The sequence below is a fragment of the Colletotrichum phormii genome (assembly GCF_030913505.1).
Source record: "Colletotrichum phormii strain CBS 102054 chromosome Unknown BDP81scaffold_6, whole genome shotgun sequence".
Classification (NCBI taxonomy): Eukaryota; Fungi; Ascomycota; class Sordariomycetes; order Glomerellales; family Glomerellaceae; genus Colletotrichum; species Colletotrichum phormii.
Genome location: NW_026851448.1, coordinates 2,154,252 through 2,172,134, shown reverse-complemented (window position 1 = coordinate 2,172,134; position 17,883 = coordinate 2,154,252). Strand labels below are relative to the sequence as shown.

The following is a 17,883-nucleotide window of genomic DNA, read 5'->3' as shown; positions in this document are numbered from 1 at the left end:
CAGTTCTCCCTCCAGCGTTCTTCAACATATTATACACACTTCACCCTCCCACTTCTCTCAGAAAGCGGAACATCTAGACACATCACCCGACTCTATCTCTCTCAAGCCTTGACATCATTCCCGCCATCACTCTGCCCATCGCGAGGCGGCGCATCAGCGACAAGATCACCCCTCTTCTTCTCCAACCCATCAACCCTCGCCCCCTCCACCTTGCGTCCCGTCACGAACTCGATACCAACCAACCCAGCCAACATACCAAACAAATGCGACGTCAAATCAATCGTCTGCTTGCCCCGCCTAAAGAAGGCATAGATATGGAACCCCAAGATCAACGCAATGAACCCCAGCCCCTGAGGCCCATTCATCGGATCCGGCGGGAACCCAAGCACCTTGAACGAATCAAACCGATGCATCCAAAAGTACGCCGTCGCAACACCAAACACGGCGCCCGACGCACCCACAGTCGAGACGGTCAACAACCCCCGAAGCGTAAACGCCGTCAAACTACCCAGGAACCCAACGGCGCCAGAAGCCAAATAAATCGCCAGGAAATTCGCCCGCCCGACCTCGTCGTGCAACGCGGTGCCCATGAACCACAGCCCCACCATGTTAGTCGCCAAATGCCCCAAGGAACTATGCGAGAAATTCGCCGTAACCATCGTCACGGCGCGCGGCATGCCGTGCACGAGCACAAAGTACCGGTTCAGGAACCGCCACAGCGGCGGCACGCGCCACGCGATCGAGACGACGACGTTGAGCGCAATCAGCGCGCCCACCGTCGCCGTCGAGGCGCCGACCTCGGGGAACAGGCGGTCGGCGTCGCGGGGCGGCGTATACACCGCCGCGAACGCCGCCAGCGCGCCGACCAGCAACAAGACGACGGCCGCGGAGGGGAGGATGCGTTCGGCGAGGGTTAGCGGGGGCGGGGCGGCGAGGTCCGAGGCGGTGCCTTGTTCCGTCCACTTTGCCATGCGCGGCGTCATGGGGGGCCGCTTGATGGGGATGGAGAGCGTGCCCGGGTTGTACTCGATGCCCTTTGCCTCGGCCTCGGCGATGAGCCGGGCCTCTTCCTCGGCGGCCTTGGCTTGGTTTTTTGCGCGGATTGCGTCAAAGGCGCTGTAGCCGTATACGGGGTCTGGTTTTACGACGGGGGCGGGTTCCTTTCGGAGGGACGGTGTTTTGGAGCCGGCGGTTGCGGTTGACGAGGTGTCTTCGTCGGCGCTGCTCTCCTCCTCCGCAAGGTCCTTCTCCAGCGCAGCAAGCTCGTCCTCGGCCCGGAGTCCCGCGTTGAGGACCTCGTCTACGGGCGTCTTCTCGCGGAGGTAGGCTAGCGCGGCGTCGCGCTGTTGGGAGGTGAAGGCGGCGGTGTTGATGGCGAAGGCGGGGTCCTCGAGCGTGCCGGCGACGCGGCGGCCGTGCATGATGCGCAGCAGCCGGTTCGCGGCGGCGGGCTTGAGGGAGGCGCCAAAGACGGACCTGACTTCGGCGGCCGAGAGGTCCTTGTTTTCCTCCCTGAAGCGCAGGCCTAGTTTGTCCTTGTAGTCGAGGGGGAGATCTACGTAGTCGCGGAGGACGGGTTCGTTCTTGTAGTCGGTTTTGGGCGGTTGCGATGGTGGTGATGATGCGGAGGAGGCCCGTTTTTGTATCGATCTACCGGCCGTCATGGCGGTGAGGCCGGGGGATGGCCATTGGGTTCGACGCAGGGGGGAGGGACCCGGTGCGTATGGTCGGCTGGCGGCGGTGGACGCTCGGTAGGTGATGGTGCATGTTGAAAGAAGTCGTGACGCGGGCGAACAGCTTGTGGTATTCGGCGCGGAACGGCATGCGGCGCGCAGGCCGAGGTGGAGGAATGACCTCGAGGGGACGAGACCGAGTGAGACGTTCATGGCTTCCTAGAGCCGCCCTGGGTGGGCGAACAACCTTCTTTTTTCCTCGTTTCGCGGAGCGCACTGAGAAGCTAGACACTCATCAATGCGCCAGTTACTTGTCGACGAGGGAAGTTTATCTTTCGTGAAGGCTGTGGGCGTGTGTCACCTCTCGTATTGTAAGTGCCGTTGCACTTTTGCGCCTGTTCGCAGGGGTAGTTGGGGTGGTTGCTCGTCGTCGTCGTCGCGCGCGGGCGGCGTTTGTCGCAGTGGTTCGATCTCAAAGACGCAATCGAACCCGTAAATTCTTTGGATAATTCCGACCACGGGGATCGGGACCGCGGCAGCCGGCCAAGGGCAACTTCCGGCCCACCCCCGGGGTACCTAAGAACCTTACTAAGGCAGGTAATCGATAACGACGGGGAGCGGATAACTCCGTCGGCGGTAAGCCCCAATCGAAGCCCCCCCTTTCGTCATTTTCCATCAAGGTATCCGTACCTGACCGCTCCCCCCTGCTCATTCCCCACCGCCGGAACCTTCCACTGCACCTTCCACCACCTTCCCATCCAACCCACCCCGCGCTCACCTAGCTTTGGAGGGAAGCTACCTGACCTCCTCTACCTTACCAGCTGGCAGAAAACCTGCGGTGACGTTGCACGGCATCTACATGGAAGACGTTCCTTTCTTCTACCTTACCAAACACCAAAGCCCGCACATCGTCATCGTCCTCCCTCCCTCCTTCCCTCTGTCCATTCTTTCAATCATCACTCGCTTTCACCTTCTTCCCCTCTCCTCCACCTGGGGATCCCCATTCCTTCTCTTGCCCACCTAACACCTCCATCCTCAACAAAACCAAACACATCCAAAGTCGCAAACTCACCAACCACCAAAAACCCAATACCAAACCCAAGAAACCAAACTTCCATCCTCCGAACGGAAATACGACCCAACCGCCCAAAATGTCAGCAGACACCCGCCCAATATCCCCAACCCACTTCGCCACCGCCCTCCACGACCTCTCCCTGCCAACCCTACACCTCAAAGCCCTCGAAATCCGCAACTCCATCCTCCACCTCGAATACTCAAACGCCCAGCTCGCCCCCTACGCAGCAGGCGACGCCACGACCCTCGACTCCGCCACCGACGCATCAGCAGGCCACGGCCCGGACCCGACCTGCGTCGAAGCCATTCGCGAAAACGACGTCGTCATCGCCCGCATGCGCGAGCGCGTCCAGATTATCCGCGACGAGGTCGAGAGCAGGGGACACTCGTGGAACGAGTTCAAGAGCAAAGAGGAGGTGGAGGAAGAGGAGGTGGAAGCAGCGCGAGGAGGAGCGGCGGCGGATCGGAGGGGGATCACGAGTGAATCCGTGGCTGGTGCGCATGGCGTCAATGGGAACGGGATTCCGGCGACAAACGGGCTTGGCGCGGCGGCGGCGGAGGAGAATAGGATTGCTGCTGGACGTCAGGGCGCGCCGGCGAGTAATGGCAGTGGTCCTGTCGCGAGCTCGTCACACCCTGCTTGGATGGACGGTACATTCCAGATGGGGACGATACGCAACGGCGTGATCACGATGGATGGTCCACCTGCGCAACCTTCTCAGCCAGCTCAGCAAGCAAGTGGGACCGGTGGTCGCCTGACAGATGAGGAACTGCGCCGGGCCATGGAGGAGCGGATGAGGGGTCTCGGCGATGATGACGAGGACGGCGGAATGCATCTGTGAGAATGTGGCAGGAGCGGCTGGATTACACAAGGGATTCACTATCGACGAGGCGTTTGGTCTGGTTCGAGGAAACAGACCAAACAAAAAGGAAAAGGGTCTAGTGGACGTTGCGACGCCAAAAATTCGGACAGAGTAACAATACCCTTCTTGTTCCTAGTGCTACTTGCTAGCAATGCCATGACAAAGGGAAAATAGGAAAGGAAAAAAAAAAAAGAGAGGCATAAAAAAGAAATAAAAGGCTTCATCGCATCTTTGTGTGCGGCCGAATGTGTAAGATGTAGAAACGAAGAGATGAAATAAAAAAGACCAAAGAAACAAGCCATGAATCTCGTCCTCTTTAAACAAGACCAACCCAGAGACCCCAGACCCCTATTTTTCAAATACCCAATTGCCCGCCGTATGCTTGCTCTCGTGCTTTTTGTGCAACACGCCTCTAAACGCCTCGATGCCGAATCCCATTTCCGAAAAATGCAAATGCTCCTTCCCTTGAACGCTATGCCCCTCTCTGGGAGTAGAATATGCTGTAGATGACCCTCGTTAAATGATGATGGGGAGGGCCAGAGACAACTAGAAAAAGTGTGTTCTGGTCGGCTATCTGTTCGACCTAGTTCATGAAAGGTGTTCAACATCATGATACTGTCGTGGTAGTGGCGACAGTGGTAGGTGTGTTCTCGTCTGCGGTGCGGTTGATGATAGGGTTGGCAGACGCTTTGGGCGTGACGTCAGAGTTGTCCTTGACTGCGACGTCCGGCTTCGTGCCGTTGGGACGTGCCTTTAATGCCTGCCTGGAGTTGGAGCGGGAGCTTTTAATGGTCTCCAGCTTGGGCCGTCGGGGAGGACTCGACTTCCCCAGCGAATCCCACGTGCGGTGCTGGATAAAGTCGTCCTCGTCCGAAGAGGTCTCTTCGGGCGTCATGGGAACTCGTCGAGCACGGGCGATGCGCCGACGTTCTACCAGCTCGCCGTCTGAAGATACTTCAGAGTCTAGCGAGAGGCTACGGCTACGGCTACGGTTGGACATGCCCCTGCTCGATACCGTTGTTCGCCGTGACCGCCTGCCAATGAGCGAGTCGATCAACTCTGATTCCGAGGGCGTCTCCTCCAAGGGCAGCTTCTCTCCCTGTTGCCGCAACTTCTTCTTCAAAGCCTTCTCACGGACCAGCCTGTCCAAGGGGGTGTCCTCAGACGCCATCGTTCTCCTGCTTCCGACTGTGCTGGTGCTCTGCGTTCTCGCGACGGGAATACGGCCCTCCATGAGCTTGGCAGGGGGCGGCGGCTGCAACATCCACTTGAGAGCGTCCGGACGGGACGGCTTGCTTCCTACTATCGGCGGGTGGTACTCGTTGACGGGCGGGTTTCTCGGCGTACGGTAAAAGTTCTCGCGGTCCTCATCTGTGATGGGCTTCTCCAGCCCCAACTTCTCCTCCATATAGCGGCCGGCCGTGTTCCCAGCCTTTGCGATGTTGTCCATCAGCTTGTGACCCATGCCGGTGAAGTTGTGACCCCAAAGCTCCTCGTCCTCTCGTTGATACAGCTCTCTGTTCCAGCCCTCGCCGGACAGCTTTCGACCAGCTGGGGAGGCACTTATTGTCGGGGTCGCAGGGCTGGTGCTCTCGGCGACGGTACTCGCGCCACCAAAACTCGCGGCTGTGCTCGTCCGGCCTGCGCTCGCCAGGCCTCTCTGGCTCGAGTTTTTGTTCATTGACTTTTTGGGTAAGTGTGGTCCTGCAGCCATCTCCTCGGCCCAGAATGGGTTTGTGTGAAAGGGGTCAGGATGACGGTACAGTCCAGGCTGCTCCATCTCTATTTTCCGCTTCACCTCCCTGTCCTCTTTGGCCTTCTTCTTGGCCTTTCGAAAAGCCTTCATCTCGTTACATGGTGTACATGCGAGGTAGTAGAAAATCGCCGACTGGATGGCGACTGGTAATGACATATTTGCGGTATGGCCGTAACCCCGGCGTGGGGAGAAGGTCTGGAGAGTGTTCGGTGCCCGGTATTTCTAGTACACATGGAAGGCAAAGGATATATTCGGGGGGCGGGGGGGGGGGCGGTTCGAAGAGGTGGTGGTGAGTTGGTTATGGGTGTCGAGGGGGGTGATATAGACGAGGGTGCCGACTTGTTGGATCGAGTGGTTCGCGGGGAGAAAATAAGTGTCCAAGTGGGAGGAAAGTGACAGGAACCACGAGGAGGAAAGGTGGTCCAAACAGGCAAAGCGGATGTTCAAGGTACCCAGGATAAGGTGAGGTACGGACCGGGTACGGGACGGTAAGGTCCTTAAGGTAGAATAGGGCGCCTTTGAACCTAAGATGAGTTGCTCAGGGAAGGGAAAGGAGCGCGTGCCAGCAGCAGAGGGAAGTCTAAAGCGCCATTGAAGTGAATCACCGGCGCAGAGTCCAAGACACAGTTTCGGTACGGGGGCGCGAAATGCTTTAAAAGTGGCTCGGCCTGTGCGGCCCCTCCAGGTACTGCGAGTATCGAGGATTGGTGTTGGGGAGGACGGAGGACGGAGTGAGGTTTCAAGGTTGAGTGACGGACGACCTAGACGGTGCTATTCTCGAAGAAGGGGGTGCGTGTAAGAGGCACAAGCACAAGCACAGGCGTAGTAGGCGCAGGCGCAGGCGTGACAGCAACCGGTGCAGTCTGCAGTCCAATCCAGCTGGCAGGAACTAAAAAAGAAACTTGCAATGCAGTCCAGTAGGTAGGCGAGCAAGCCAGAGGTCGTAGAGTACCTTGGTCCTTGGGGGTGAGTCTGTGAGGTGGTAGGTAATGGCCAGGACCGTAGCGCAAGGCGGCGGTCGGGGTGCCGGATGAGGATGGATGGACGGGCGGGCTCGGACGGAACGGTTTAGAAAGTAGGGAGGACCAGATGATTGTGGTTGAAGATGAGGGTGCCTCGGAGGCTTGCGTCGCGTGAGCGAATAGACGTGGGCGTATGGCGGATGCGGTACGGAGTATGTTACTGTCGAGTGTGTAAAGGGTGCTGCTGCTTGTCTCCCTCTCTCTTGCTATTATTGCGCTACCACATGGAAGGATGACGATGGATTCGATTGGCGGTATCGAGTGGGTTTGGGATGAAGAATTGAGACACAGACACACAGGACATACAAGAGGGAGAAGAGGGGGAGGGGGAAAAAACAAGAAAGGGAGCGGAATCAAGTGAGGGAAAAAAAAGACGAGTGAATTGAAGGCGAAATGGAGTTGAACTGCTTTAGAGACGACGTTTCGAAAAAGGGAGGCGCAAGCCGCAAGGTAAGTAGTACCTACCTCACCTCACACTCACACACCCAGGTCTCCTCTCTCTACCTTACACCATGGGCAGGTCCCTCCCCTCTCGGTCTCCCTCTCCCTCTCCCTCCTTCCTTCCCATCGGGCATTCAATTGAAGGGGGTAGTGGGTGGAGGTACCAGTCGCATGGAGACCGAGAGCCTAGTGGACAGAGTGCTCCGTACACTGCGGATACACAGGAGGACTGGGGGGAAATTGTGGGTTTCTAGACGGCAACTGGGGGGAGCGATTTGAGGGACACGGGGGGCCTGTCCTCTGCTTAGAGGCTAAGGTGGGAAAGAAGGGTAAGGGGAGAGGAAGAGGAAGCCACCAAGCGAAGAACAAGTACTGTGCACCTGGTACATGTACCTCTACCTCACACGCACACGCGCGCTCTCTGTCTGTTCCTCTGCCTGTTCCTCTGTCTGTTTCTTCCTCTTCTTCTTCTCCTCTTCCTCTTTTGAGTCCATCTCCGACCGATATCCAAGATGATCCAACAGTTCGGATCCCTTAAACTCTACAGTGTCTTCTGCCACCCTTCTCCCTGCTAACTATCTGGGACATTGGAAATGCATTTGAAAAATGTATCGAGCAGCTCATTCCAACGCCTGAGTCGTTCGCTTGATTACGGAGCGCATCTTCATCAGACACTTTACGAACGTCCACTTTACGCCAGATGATCGCGAGAGATTGCGGTCCCCTCTACAGGTTAAGCGGACGGGTCCTGGACACCGTGACAACCCCGACTATGGATCGAGCACGCACGCAGTCCGGCCTACCAGATATGGCACAATTTGAGTTGGGCGTGCCAATCATCGCAATCAATGGTTCCAAAGTTCGGCCTGTCTGAGGCGCCTGGGCGGACCTGTCGTCGTCCTCGCCATGCATGCAAATGCGCCTCCATTCCACAACTCTCACAACACTACGAATCGTCGTCTGCTGTACTCCGTATCCGTACATACTACAGTTGCACAGTCCCAAGCTGCGTCGTCCTGCAAAGGCTGCAACTGAACAGACCAGAACGAGAACAAGGTGCTACACCTTCCCCCTCCGGAAACGCCAAGTACCCAGGAAACGCCAATCCGGGGCAGCTCTGTGCCTCGTGCCTGCGTCTGGCTGCTGTGCGCTGTTTGGTTCATCCGTCGCCCGCCGTCCCACACGATGCAAGTCGAATCAGAATGCGAGTCGAGTGTGCCTGTTTGCTGCGCATGGTTACCCGACCTCGCGTCACTGGAGTCTTGGAAGTTGGAGGACAGGCCAAGTCGACGTCAAGACGGACAACCTTGAAAGTCGGACAGACAAAGGTGCCGCTGCCCCACGGAGCGCATTGCATCGCACCGCAACGATGCCTCGTCCACCGTCCAGTGTTTCCCACCGCCTCTCGCCCGAATCCTCGAATCCTGAGTCTGTCTGTCTGTCTGTCTGTCAGACTGTCTCTGTCCAAGACGCACATGGACCGAGGTAGGAAGACTTGCCAGCGCACCACCTCAAGCTGCCAATACCGTCATGGCCGAAGAGCCGTCTTGTCGCGCCTTCAACGTCTGCAACTGGCCCGTATTGTCATTCCTCTTGATAAACCGTCCTCTATGAATACTGCAAACAACCAGGAGACGTCCGTTCATATCGGGGCGGCGCAGAGAACGGGCGGAAGATCTCAATCGGCCAAGACTTTCACTTGTTTTACGCACTACGCTACTTGGAATGGGAGAGCCATAAGTACCCGATACTTACATCAGATCTCTGGCTCTGTCTCTATGCCACTATGGACCCTGTCACCCTCCCCTCCCTCTCCACGACAACCCGACCCCTCAAGGGATGGGAGTGCTAGGCTCGGGGAACAAGATTGACCAGTGTTCGAACTTGAATACCATGCATCTGCACATGCACCACACACCACGACTATGGACCGATTTACCGCAACTCTCCTCCTCCAACAACCCAATTGCCCAATGCCGCTCGAGTCTTGCCTGCCCGACCCTACGCCGAACGGCCTACAGGCTACGGGGACCCGGAAGCGGGACGGAGCTCCATGAATCTGCAACTCGGCCAATCCTGCGCCGCGTCGCGCCTTTGGTCACAATGGTTTGACTACTAGAGAGGCATTTCCTCTCCATGGCGCCCATCGCGCGTACAATCAGTTCATAACCCGTATGTCATCATCTACCACCGACTTCAACTTAGTCATGAAGACAATTGACCCGGAAGCGTCGAAGTGTCCGGCCTTAATTTCACTTTTCTGCTCAGCTCAGCAACCCGGAACCCGAACCACCAACCGGAATGCCACAACACGACAACCCGTAAAACGAAATTGTTCAATCTTGTTCTCCCATTTCCACCAGAAAAGTCCGACAAGACGGCCTCCGTCCGCCGGACGACGCCGCGGACGCCGCATCCCCCAAACTGGCAACTTGCAACTGGCACCTCGTCCAGCCAGCACCGTTGATGTCTCAAGCCCCCCCTCCCATGACCAATCCGCAATGACCACTGGTTGTTCTCAACTTCACCATGGCGTACGGCCATGGGCGGCGGTCTAAACCCTCTCTGCTAAGCCTCCGATGGAAGTAGGGAGTCGGCGTCCCTAGCGCACGTTTGCCTGCGCACGCTGCCTTCTGTATCTCTCTGTCAAGTCTTGTCTCACTCGCTGCACCATTGTGAGGCAGGCAACACCACAAAACGCCTCAGCGTTTCGCGCGCTAGGTGAGGTTTTACCTCGACGGCTCTCACCTACTTTGCTTGTGCGTGCCGTCGCCGCTGCTGCCGCTGCCGCCGCCGGCACCGCCTGCACCGCCTGCACCACTCCCTGGCCCATGGGCAATACCAATGGTCCGATAGATTCCTCAACTCTCAACGCCATTTGCAACTCAAGCTTTGGCCGGCCCCCTTTGAGTTCTTGGGCATTATTGGTGACCCGGTTGATCTGATTGACAGGTCTGATGGACTGCCAATGGTTGATTACTTGATGCCTGCCACGTTCTCCAGACTAACCTAACATACACGTCAGTGACCACTATTGCATCCCGTCGAGGGTCCCTTGCTGGAGGGATATTATCGAACAACTGCGCCTATCGATAATCATGCTCCCCCTCCCCCGTACCACCTCACTCGACTCAGCCCCTCCAGCTCCCACCACTACGGATACTCTCCTCGCGTAACTGATTTCTCTGTATGTAGCGAGTTACACGACAGCTGGACCCTTGATTTGCTTAAATGCGTACGCAAACGCGCAACGAACGAACGCTCGCACGTCTCGGGAGCCTTTTGATCGACCGCCCGCACGCCACACTGCTACGGTATGATACACCCGAGTCCTTTTATAGGACATAGAAGTCCCCGCTGTTTCGATTGTCTGCAGGATGCACAAGCGTGGCCGCAGGGAGTAGATCCCGCCAAAGACGTACGGATAGGTATTCCCGCGGATGAACTGCCACTGTCAATGCTACGAAACCACAAGGTAAATGTTACCCATGCTGCCCTCCTCAATGGGCAAGGGAACATGGATCCATTCCCATGCCACTTCATCGACGTTGAGAACTAGCAAGGCTAGGGACGACAACCATTGCTTGCCAAAAGTCAAATCAACCTTCCGATGCGCCCCCCCCCCCCCCCAAGGCCTGGCAACTGGGACAGGAAGACACCTACCACGGCAGGAATCATAAACATGAGCAACCTCGTCATCGGTTTTTTTCGGGAAAAAAGACTTTCGAATTAACTTCCTTGAATTATCGGATCTTGTCCAAGAGGGTGTGAGGGAGTTCAATTCAATCCTGAGTAACTTTGACTGTACCAAACGACATTTTTGAGTCGCATACTCAACACACCAAGCTAAGGTAGGAGGAACACATGGCATTCTATCCGTACCAACGCACGCCGGAGAAAGAGAACTTCTCTGAGAGACGTCGAAGACACGCCAGCTGAGTCCGCCTTGGCTTAGCTCACATGAGCCTATGATCCAAATCACAATAGGATGGGAAAACGCAGACAGTCAACAATACAACCCATCGTAAGAAACACAAATCACGCCTCACAAGTCGTAAGCATCAACTGGCCGTTCAACCATCATATAATCCTCCACCTTGTACTCTTCTCGCACGCATGATGCAATTCTCCAGACTCGATCTCTATCCGTAGCAGACTCGGTCACAAGACTGCAAGGGACACAAGCAGCTTCGTCCATTCTCCCCATCGCCCCATCGCTTTCATTGCCCCGTCTCTCTTCTTCTTGCTAGGATCCAGCAAACGTCGCTTCCAATCCTCCAGACTTCTTGCCTTGGATAAACATGTGAATACTGCATGTCTCACCTCCCGCGTCTGGTCTCGTCCTGCAAAGCAAGCTTTCCCCCCACGGCGTGTAGGCGTACAGTACCTATACTGCACCAACCGACATTAGTAGCCCAAGTTCTAAAGCTAGTCTATCCGTCAAACCCGTGATGCCGCGATTTCCCTTCCCACCGCCTCGGAAAAACACACACACACACACATCCCACTTGACCTCGCCATCTACCTAGTCACATTTGGTCAGGAAGCCTTACCTTGGGCTGGGGCTACGTCTCCTTCGTATAATCCCATCTTGCCAAAGCAGCCTACAAATTCTACCCACGCAATGCATGTCTAGGAACTGGATCGCGGGGCTAACGATCCATCGTACACCCTCCTCCTCTTCCACCACCACATCGTGTAGCGGTCAAGGCCAAAGCAAAGTAAACCCCACAAGCCAGTATCCGGTACCTTAAGCTCCCCTCCAATCTACAAATCACCAAATAAGCCAGATCACTTTCCAACGTCTCTCCGCCAACGACCCGCGAGGATGCGCTGTACCTAGCTTGTGGGGGAGGGGGGTAGCCAACTGGACAGAACGAAAGTCGACTTTCTTCTCACATGCCCAACATGCCGTGACAGCTTGACCCCTCCCCCCCCCGGCTACGATTACCTCCTAGCCTCGATCGAACGACGACCCAACTACAATGCATAAGGCTCCTCTTAGCGGGCAAGAGATCGTGACGATATATCAAGGTGGGGGCGCCCAGCATGTGCATTGTAAAAAAACGTGGAGAAATGGCATGATACACATCACACTGTCATCACTTGATCTGGCACCATCCCGGTAACATGACAACAAATCATTCACAAAACAAACAAGTCGCGACTGCCCAGGAAACGACAGAAAATACTTGTGGTGGGGGTTTACTGGTGGGAAAGAAGACTCATTGAAAGTTATCTGGCGGGAACCTGTGCTAAGCACACAACGACTGAAGGGGCATGGCCATTTCCCATGTGATCCAACCAATCTGCCCTAAAGGAAAGGTTTCATTTTTGTGTTTCTTCCCGCCCGAGACCATTCTCTTTTTTTCAACTTCCTCGTATACATCGTGAACCTGCGTCACTCTCTCCTTCGTTTCCCCCCATCCCCATCAATAGCTGGCTGGTCTCGAGGCCAAAAGGAAGAAAAGAAAGCATGTGCAAATCACTCAGCCCGCTGGCCAATGTAATCCCCCAACTCCAGATCTCATGCTGTGGCCGAGATCGTTGTTTTTTTTGCGTGTATGCGATAGCAAGCCATGTCGCCTTACTCGATGACGCCGCCGTCTCGCGGAAGCGTGATCGAACCAATGCTGGCGTCTTCTTCATGACGTCAAAAGGATTGCATGTGTGAGAGAGTTTTTTTAGGTGTGCCGCACTCCAGGAAGAAGTATTGTACAGTTAGAATAACAAGTGACATCCAGACGGCGCGAGGACGATGGGGTGAGGTTGAGAAGAGCGCGTCTGGGGGCGGAATATCCTGGAGAATGACATTCGTAGGTATAGTGATCGCTTAGACATCCCACTCCTCCTCCTCGGTGCTGAGGGCGGAGAAAGATCCAAAGTTGGACGTGACGGGCTTCGCAGCCTTGCCGTTAGAGGCAGGCTTCTGGACAGCCTGAGCGATGGGGCGAGCCGGAGCAGCGGCGGCGGCGGCGGCGGCAGGCTTAACAGCCTCGGGGGAAGGAGAGCGGTTCTCCTTCTTGGCCTTCTTGGACTTGGCGGGAACAGTGTTCCACTCGTCCTCCTCCTTGAGGCGCTCCATCTGCTCCTCCTCAGAGGGGAGCGAAGAGATCCAGTTGTTGTTGGAGGCCTGAGCAGGAGCTGCAGAGGTGCCATTCTGGGCCGGAGCCTCAAAGGTGTCGAGAGGCTGAACAGCAGCAGAGGTACCGTTGGTGGAGGCACCGTTGGGAGAGCCGGCGGTCCAAGCGGACTTGTTGCCGTTGACGCTGGCCATGAACTGGGAGCCATCCTTGGCAGGGATGCCGGCAGCCTCGCGGGCGGTACGGCGCTGCTTCTCGAGCTTGACCTTGCGCTCCTTCTCCTCCTCCTCGCGGGCAGCTCTCTTGGCCTCAACCTTCTGGCGGTTCTGGCGCTGCTTCTTGGTCTCAGCCTGCTCGGGGGCCTTCTGGTTCTTGGCCTTGGGCTTCTCCTTGTCGGTGCCGGTCAGGCGGAGAACGGAGGGACCGGATGCGGTAGGCTCGAGCATGTCGCTGACGCCGCTGGGGTCGGCAGGGGTGACCTCGGGGGAGGCGGCAGGGGAGCTCTCTTCGGCCTCCTCAACAGCCTCGACAACGGGGGCAGAAGAAGCGGTGGGCTCCTCCTCCTCGGTGACCTCAACAGGCTTCTTCTCGGCAGCGCGCGATTGCTTGACGGACTTGGTCTTCTTCTTCTTGGCATCAGCAGAAGACTTGCCATCAAACTTCTTGCCCTCCTTGACACTAGCCATCCTCTTGACGAAATCGGCATTATCAACGTCCTCCTTAGGGTCATTGCTCAGCCATGTGCTAGGAGGATTGACTGCGCTTGTGGAAGCCTTCTCTTCAGGCTTTTGTGAAGCAAACGCGGCCTTTCGCTGCTTCTTTGCGTTGGCGTCCTTCTTGGGCTCAACATACGCCTTGACACTCTTGGCAACCTGCGCAGGCTTCTTCTTGCTGGAGTAGTTGTAGATCAAGCCACCGGCGACAAGGAAGCAGACAAGGTAGCCGCCCACGGTTTGGGTGTTGAGGAAGTCGGAGACTGTCATTGTTGCGATTGTGGATGGCGCAGAACGCTACCAGATGGGTATTAAGGGGTATGGTAGATTATGCAACGTGGTGCAGTTGAAAAAACAGCAAAGACAACGGCTTGTCGGATCAAGGACCGCAAGCTCAGAGTACCGTTGAGGGTCACGGAGTGTATTCGATGCCTCACTGATGGAGAAGTTGTGGAGAGAGATTCGGATGCCTGGTTAATGGGCAGGTTAGCAATGGAGTCCGATTTGTGCTGAGCTCTGCACGGGAGCAGATGATCCGAGATGTCTGGGGGCAAGCGCCGATCAGGGGACATACAGGTGGAAGGTGCGCAAGGGAGATGTGGGCGCAACAATGGATGGACTGCTGGAGGATGAAAGGTAAGAGCGGTGATGCTCGGGGGGTGGGTGTGGGTTTGTTGAAGGGGAGAAACAACAAGAATTGGTAAAAGGGAAGAAGGAAGAAGGGCGATTGAGGAGGCGTTTCGACCACGCGGTTGAAAGACGGCTTGGATGTCGTGTTCAGATGCAGGTAGCTTGGCAAGGAGAGACAGGCCGAAGAAAAAAAGTTACCAGGTGGCTTCTCAGCAATGGAATTGTGCCTGCCGTGCCGCCAGTGGTCCAGAGCCAGTAGCAAATGGGGGTTTTTGGCTGAGGCAAGCGCCCGGGGTTCATGCCACGGATGCAAAAGCCGACCGCTGGAGAGGTCCCACGGGTATCTGCTGCTACCGCTGCGGCTGCTCGGTGCTGCTAGGTTGCTAGGTGCCCCCCCCCCCCCCCCCCCCCCCCAAATGGAAGGTATCCAATCTGTAAGGTGCTGCATCAAACCCTGACCTGCGTCGGGACCGAGTCTCCAGGAGTGGGAATTGCGGACGGAGTACGGAGTACGGAGTACGGAGTATGAGGGTTGGTGTCCTCTTTTGCCGCAGGTCCCCAGGGATGTGTTTCTGGCTGGCCGAGCTCAGATGAAGCAGCAAAGACAAAAGGCGAGACGAGGGAGTGTGTGATGTGAGATGCGATAAGAAGAAAGCACAATTGAAAGGGAAAATTGCACTTACTTGCTGCGTGACGTTTATTGTCAGCGATCTGGTGTTTCTCCTCGAGTTGAGCAAGGTATGTAGGTGAGGTAAGGGTAGGTAATGGATGGAGGTAGATGAGGTTATCTCCAGGGTGCTGTTAGGTAATTTCCTGGATCTCCAAAGTGACAGCTTCGCGTTTCCACGGGGTTGAGGAATGTGGACCCACCTTTCTGGACCTTACCTTAGCACGGACTCGGGCGAACGTGAAAATTGGAGACTGGTCACGTGTGGAGAGGCAACAACTTTGTGGGAAGGAAGGGAGCAATCACCAACCCGGAAGGTGTCACTTACACGTGACTGCGATGACCTCGCTCCACAAGAACGCTCCGTGATTGGGCGAACTGACATTGAGGTCACTGTGCTCGCTGTCAGGGCATCAAGCCAATTGACTGCCAACCAAGGTACCTTGCTAAACATTGTCATTGGAAACTTGTCGGACTCGGAGGTTACCTGGGTATCCCGCGGGTCTATCAACTACCTACCGAAAAGAGTTCAGAATAAAAACAGTTTTTTGCAGACAGCTTCCTCAAGGTAGCTTCACGTGAGTAAAGTACCCTCATCCAAGCAGACTTCCCGAGGCCCTCCATTCCCACGTCTCATCCAATCTTTGCAAGGTCCAGAGTTGCAACTTGCCGCATGTCAGATTCCTTCCCCCTTGGCTTTCCCGATAAGTGTCCGTCTAGGTGCCCAATGCCCCCAAGTCCCTATTTTCCAAGGTTTCCCGCAGCGCCCATGGACTTCTTATCGACAACAACTGGATCTCGGTAGCTCGAAACGGCTTAGCGCGTCCTTTCTCTCCATGATTCACGCCGCCGCGCTGGCGCACTGCGCGCAAACCACAACCCCACCATGGTCCATCCCCCCCGACGTTTCTACAATGAGGGGTTCGGCCTGCCTGCCTACCTGTGCCAGTTTCTTAATGCGACACCGACGCCCTGCTCTTGACACAAAATAGGCCCGGCGAGAAAGGACACGGGAGTCACACACGCATATTCCTCCGAGACCCGGGATCTTTTATCCATCTACACCGGAGACAGGCGGAGACCGGACACCTCCGTTCGAGCTTAGCTCACGTGCCCGCCGAAGTCCGCTCCCCCACTTCAATCAACATTTGGTTTCCTATATCACTAGTGCTTTCCCAGTTGAGTGATTGAATCAACTGTGTATTTTGAGACGAAATCATTCTTCGTCTTCATCAAACACTTTTCACACCAATTTCAGGGACTTCTCGTAAATCAAAGACCGCAGCCATGGCTCCCAAGAACCGCGTCATCATCGATTCCGACCCAGGTGAGATATGAGTGAACAACCCCGGATAAAGCGCCGTGATGTGCAAGTAGCTCATATACATCTCTCTGCCAGGTATCGACGATGTCATGGCCATGCTCCTGGCCCTCTCGGCCTCACCTGAGGAGCTCGAGGTCATGATGATCTCAGTCACCTACGGAAACGTGCCTCTTCAGAGGTGAGTTCAAACGCCGTGCAAGGGGGTTTTGCATTTCTAGAGTCTAACCCTTTTGATGACGAAAGCTGCCTGAAGAACGTTGTTGCGCTCTTCCACGTCCTGGAAAAGGAGATTGCGTGGCGCAAGGAGAATGGAAAGCCCGAGGGTTTCGAGTCCCTCAAGGCTTACAAGCCCATCGTGGCAGTCGGTGCCGAGCACGCTCTGGAAGATGACGAGCTGGCCGCTGACTACTTCCGTAAGGCAATCCTTCGTCTGAACCCCCCTCCGTGATACACACTCGCCTGACCCCTCAACAGACGGACTCGACGGCCTTCACGGCGTCCACGAGAAGCACCCTCACCTATCCCCAGACGACCGCTGGCAGTCCCTCTTCCACACCGAGAAGGACGTCGACCACGATCCCTCCCCCTTTAACCAGTACTTCAGCCCGGCCAAGCAGGTCGCCCACAAGGAGATACTGCGCATCCTAAAGGAGAACGAGCCCAATACAATCTCCATCTGCGTCGTCGGCCCCATGACCAACGTGGCCCTCGCCGCCGCCGAGGACTCAGAAACCTTCCTTCGCGTCAAGGAACTCTGCGTCATGGGCGGCGCCGTCCATGTCGAGGGCAACATCACCCCGCACGGCGAATTCAACACCGTCGCCGACGCCGTCGCCGCCGCGCGCGTCTTCGCCCTGACCTCCCCCACCCCGCGCTCCACCATGCCGCCCATCTCGGACAAGAAGTCATCCTTGCCTCCCTACCCGGCCAGGCTGTCCAAGAAGCTCAAGCTGACGCTGTTCCCCCTCGACATCACGACCCCGCACTTGCTCAGACAGAACTACTTCACCGAAACCATCAAGCCCATCGTGGCGTCTGGAAGCCCCCTCGGCCAGTGGGTCAACCACTTCATGTCCAAATGCTTCGACCAGATCGTGGAGATGGAGGGCGACGGACAGGAGCCCGGCCTCTCCCTGCACGACCCCCTGACCGTCTGGTACCTTCTGACGCAGTCCGACCCCAAGTGGAAGGCCACCGCGGAGCCGGAGGATATCCGCATCGAGACCACGGGCCAGTGGACGCGCGGTATGCACGTCATCGACCGCAGACTCCGCGTCAAGTACAACGAGGCTGCTCTCGAGGCCAGCGAGACCGGCGACAGCGTCGATGTCCTGACCCTGGCCGAGGTTCCCGGCGACACTGGCGGCTGGCTCAGCACCAGCAGGGGCAACAGAGTCAACAGGATGGTCGAGTCCCCCGGTGAGGAATTGTTTGCCCCTGACCTGATGAAGAGAGTTTTCGGATAAAGATGGAAGACAAAAGACGTATATTTCAGCCCCCCCCTCTATGTGTGAGTGTGGGCTCTTCTTTTGTTGTTGTCTCGTGTCAGCACAGACATCATTTGAGATTGTAGCATGATGGAGGAAAGATCTGGATAGAAGAAAGGCAGGCGCATACCCCGTAGGAAACCCAATGTC

At 56.4% G+C, this 17,883-nt stretch overlaps 6 protein-coding genes across 6 annotated transcripts; 3 read left to right on the top strand and 3 right to left on the bottom strand.

The window, feature by feature from the left end:
* Positions 1 to 101: 101 nt before the first annotated feature.
* BDP81DRAFT_314467 (uncharacterized protein) lies at positions 102 to 1,886 on the bottom strand (the record flags this gene model as incomplete). The annotated part of the gene is made up of 1 exon (XM_060583994.1): positions 102 to 1,886. One exon carries the CDS (start codon positions 1,884 to 1,886, stop codon positions 102 to 104), a length of 1,785 nt encoding a protein of 594 aa, XP_060447819.1.
* Positions 1,887 to 2,824: 938 nt separating this feature from the next.
* BDP81DRAFT_314232 (uncharacterized protein) lies at positions 2,825 to 3,589 on the top strand (the record flags this gene model as incomplete). The annotated part of the gene is made up of 1 exon (XM_060583978.1): positions 2,825 to 3,589. The coding sequence occupies one exon, from the start codon at positions 2,825 to 2,827 to the stop codon at positions 3,587 to 3,589; it is 765 nt and encodes a 254-aa protein (XP_060447818.1).
* Positions 3,590 to 4,168: 579 nt separating this feature from the next.
* Positions 4,169 to 5,626, bottom strand: BDP81DRAFT_198774 (uncharacterized protein). The gene has a single exon (XM_060582522.1). It carries the CDS (start codon positions 5,520 to 5,522, stop codon positions 4,218 to 4,220), a length of 1,305 nt encoding a protein of 434 aa, XP_060447817.1. The 5' UTR covers positions 5,523 to 5,626; the 3' UTR covers positions 4,169 to 4,217.
* Positions 5,627 to 7,663: 2,037 nt separating this feature from the next.
* On the top strand, positions 7,664 to 8,517 carry BDP81DRAFT_423682 (uncharacterized protein). The gene has a single exon (XM_060590088.1). It carries the CDS (start codon positions 7,740 to 7,742, stop codon positions 8,316 to 8,318), a length of 579 nt encoding a protein of 192 aa, XP_060447816.1. The 5' UTR covers positions 7,664 to 7,739; the 3' UTR covers positions 8,319 to 8,517.
* Positions 8,518 to 12,662: 4,145 nt separating this feature from the next.
* On the bottom strand, positions 12,663 to 13,895 carry BDP81DRAFT_459719 (uncharacterized protein; the record flags this gene model as incomplete). The annotated part of the gene is made up of 1 exon (XM_060593572.1): positions 12,663 to 13,895. One exon carries the CDS (start codon positions 13,893 to 13,895, stop codon positions 12,663 to 12,665), a length of 1,233 nt encoding a protein of 410 aa, XP_060447815.1.
* A 2,314-nt stretch (positions 13,896 to 16,209) lies between these two features.
* Positions 16,210 to 17,712, top strand: BDP81DRAFT_314818 (inosine-uridine preferring nucleoside hydrolase; the record flags this gene model as incomplete). The annotated part of the gene is made up of 4 exons (XM_060584031.1): positions 16,210 to 16,249; positions 16,322 to 16,424; positions 16,490 to 16,659; positions 16,721 to 17,712. 4 exons carry the CDS (start codon positions 16,210 to 16,212, stop codon positions 17,710 to 17,712), a joined length of 1,305 nt encoding a protein of 434 aa, XP_060447814.1.
* Between the last annotated feature and the right edge of the window lie 171 nt (positions 17,713 to 17,883).

What these genes read in the sequence shown, in the direction of transcription:
- BDP81DRAFT_198774 (XM_060582522.1), bottom strand. Translation starts at nt 5,522, where the DNA reads ATGTCATTACCAGTCGCCATCCAGTCGGCGATTTTCTACTACCTCGCA.
- BDP81DRAFT_423682 (XM_060590088.1), top strand. Translation starts at nt 7,740, where the DNA reads ATGCAAATGCGCCTCCATTCCACAACTCTCACAACACTACGAATCGTC.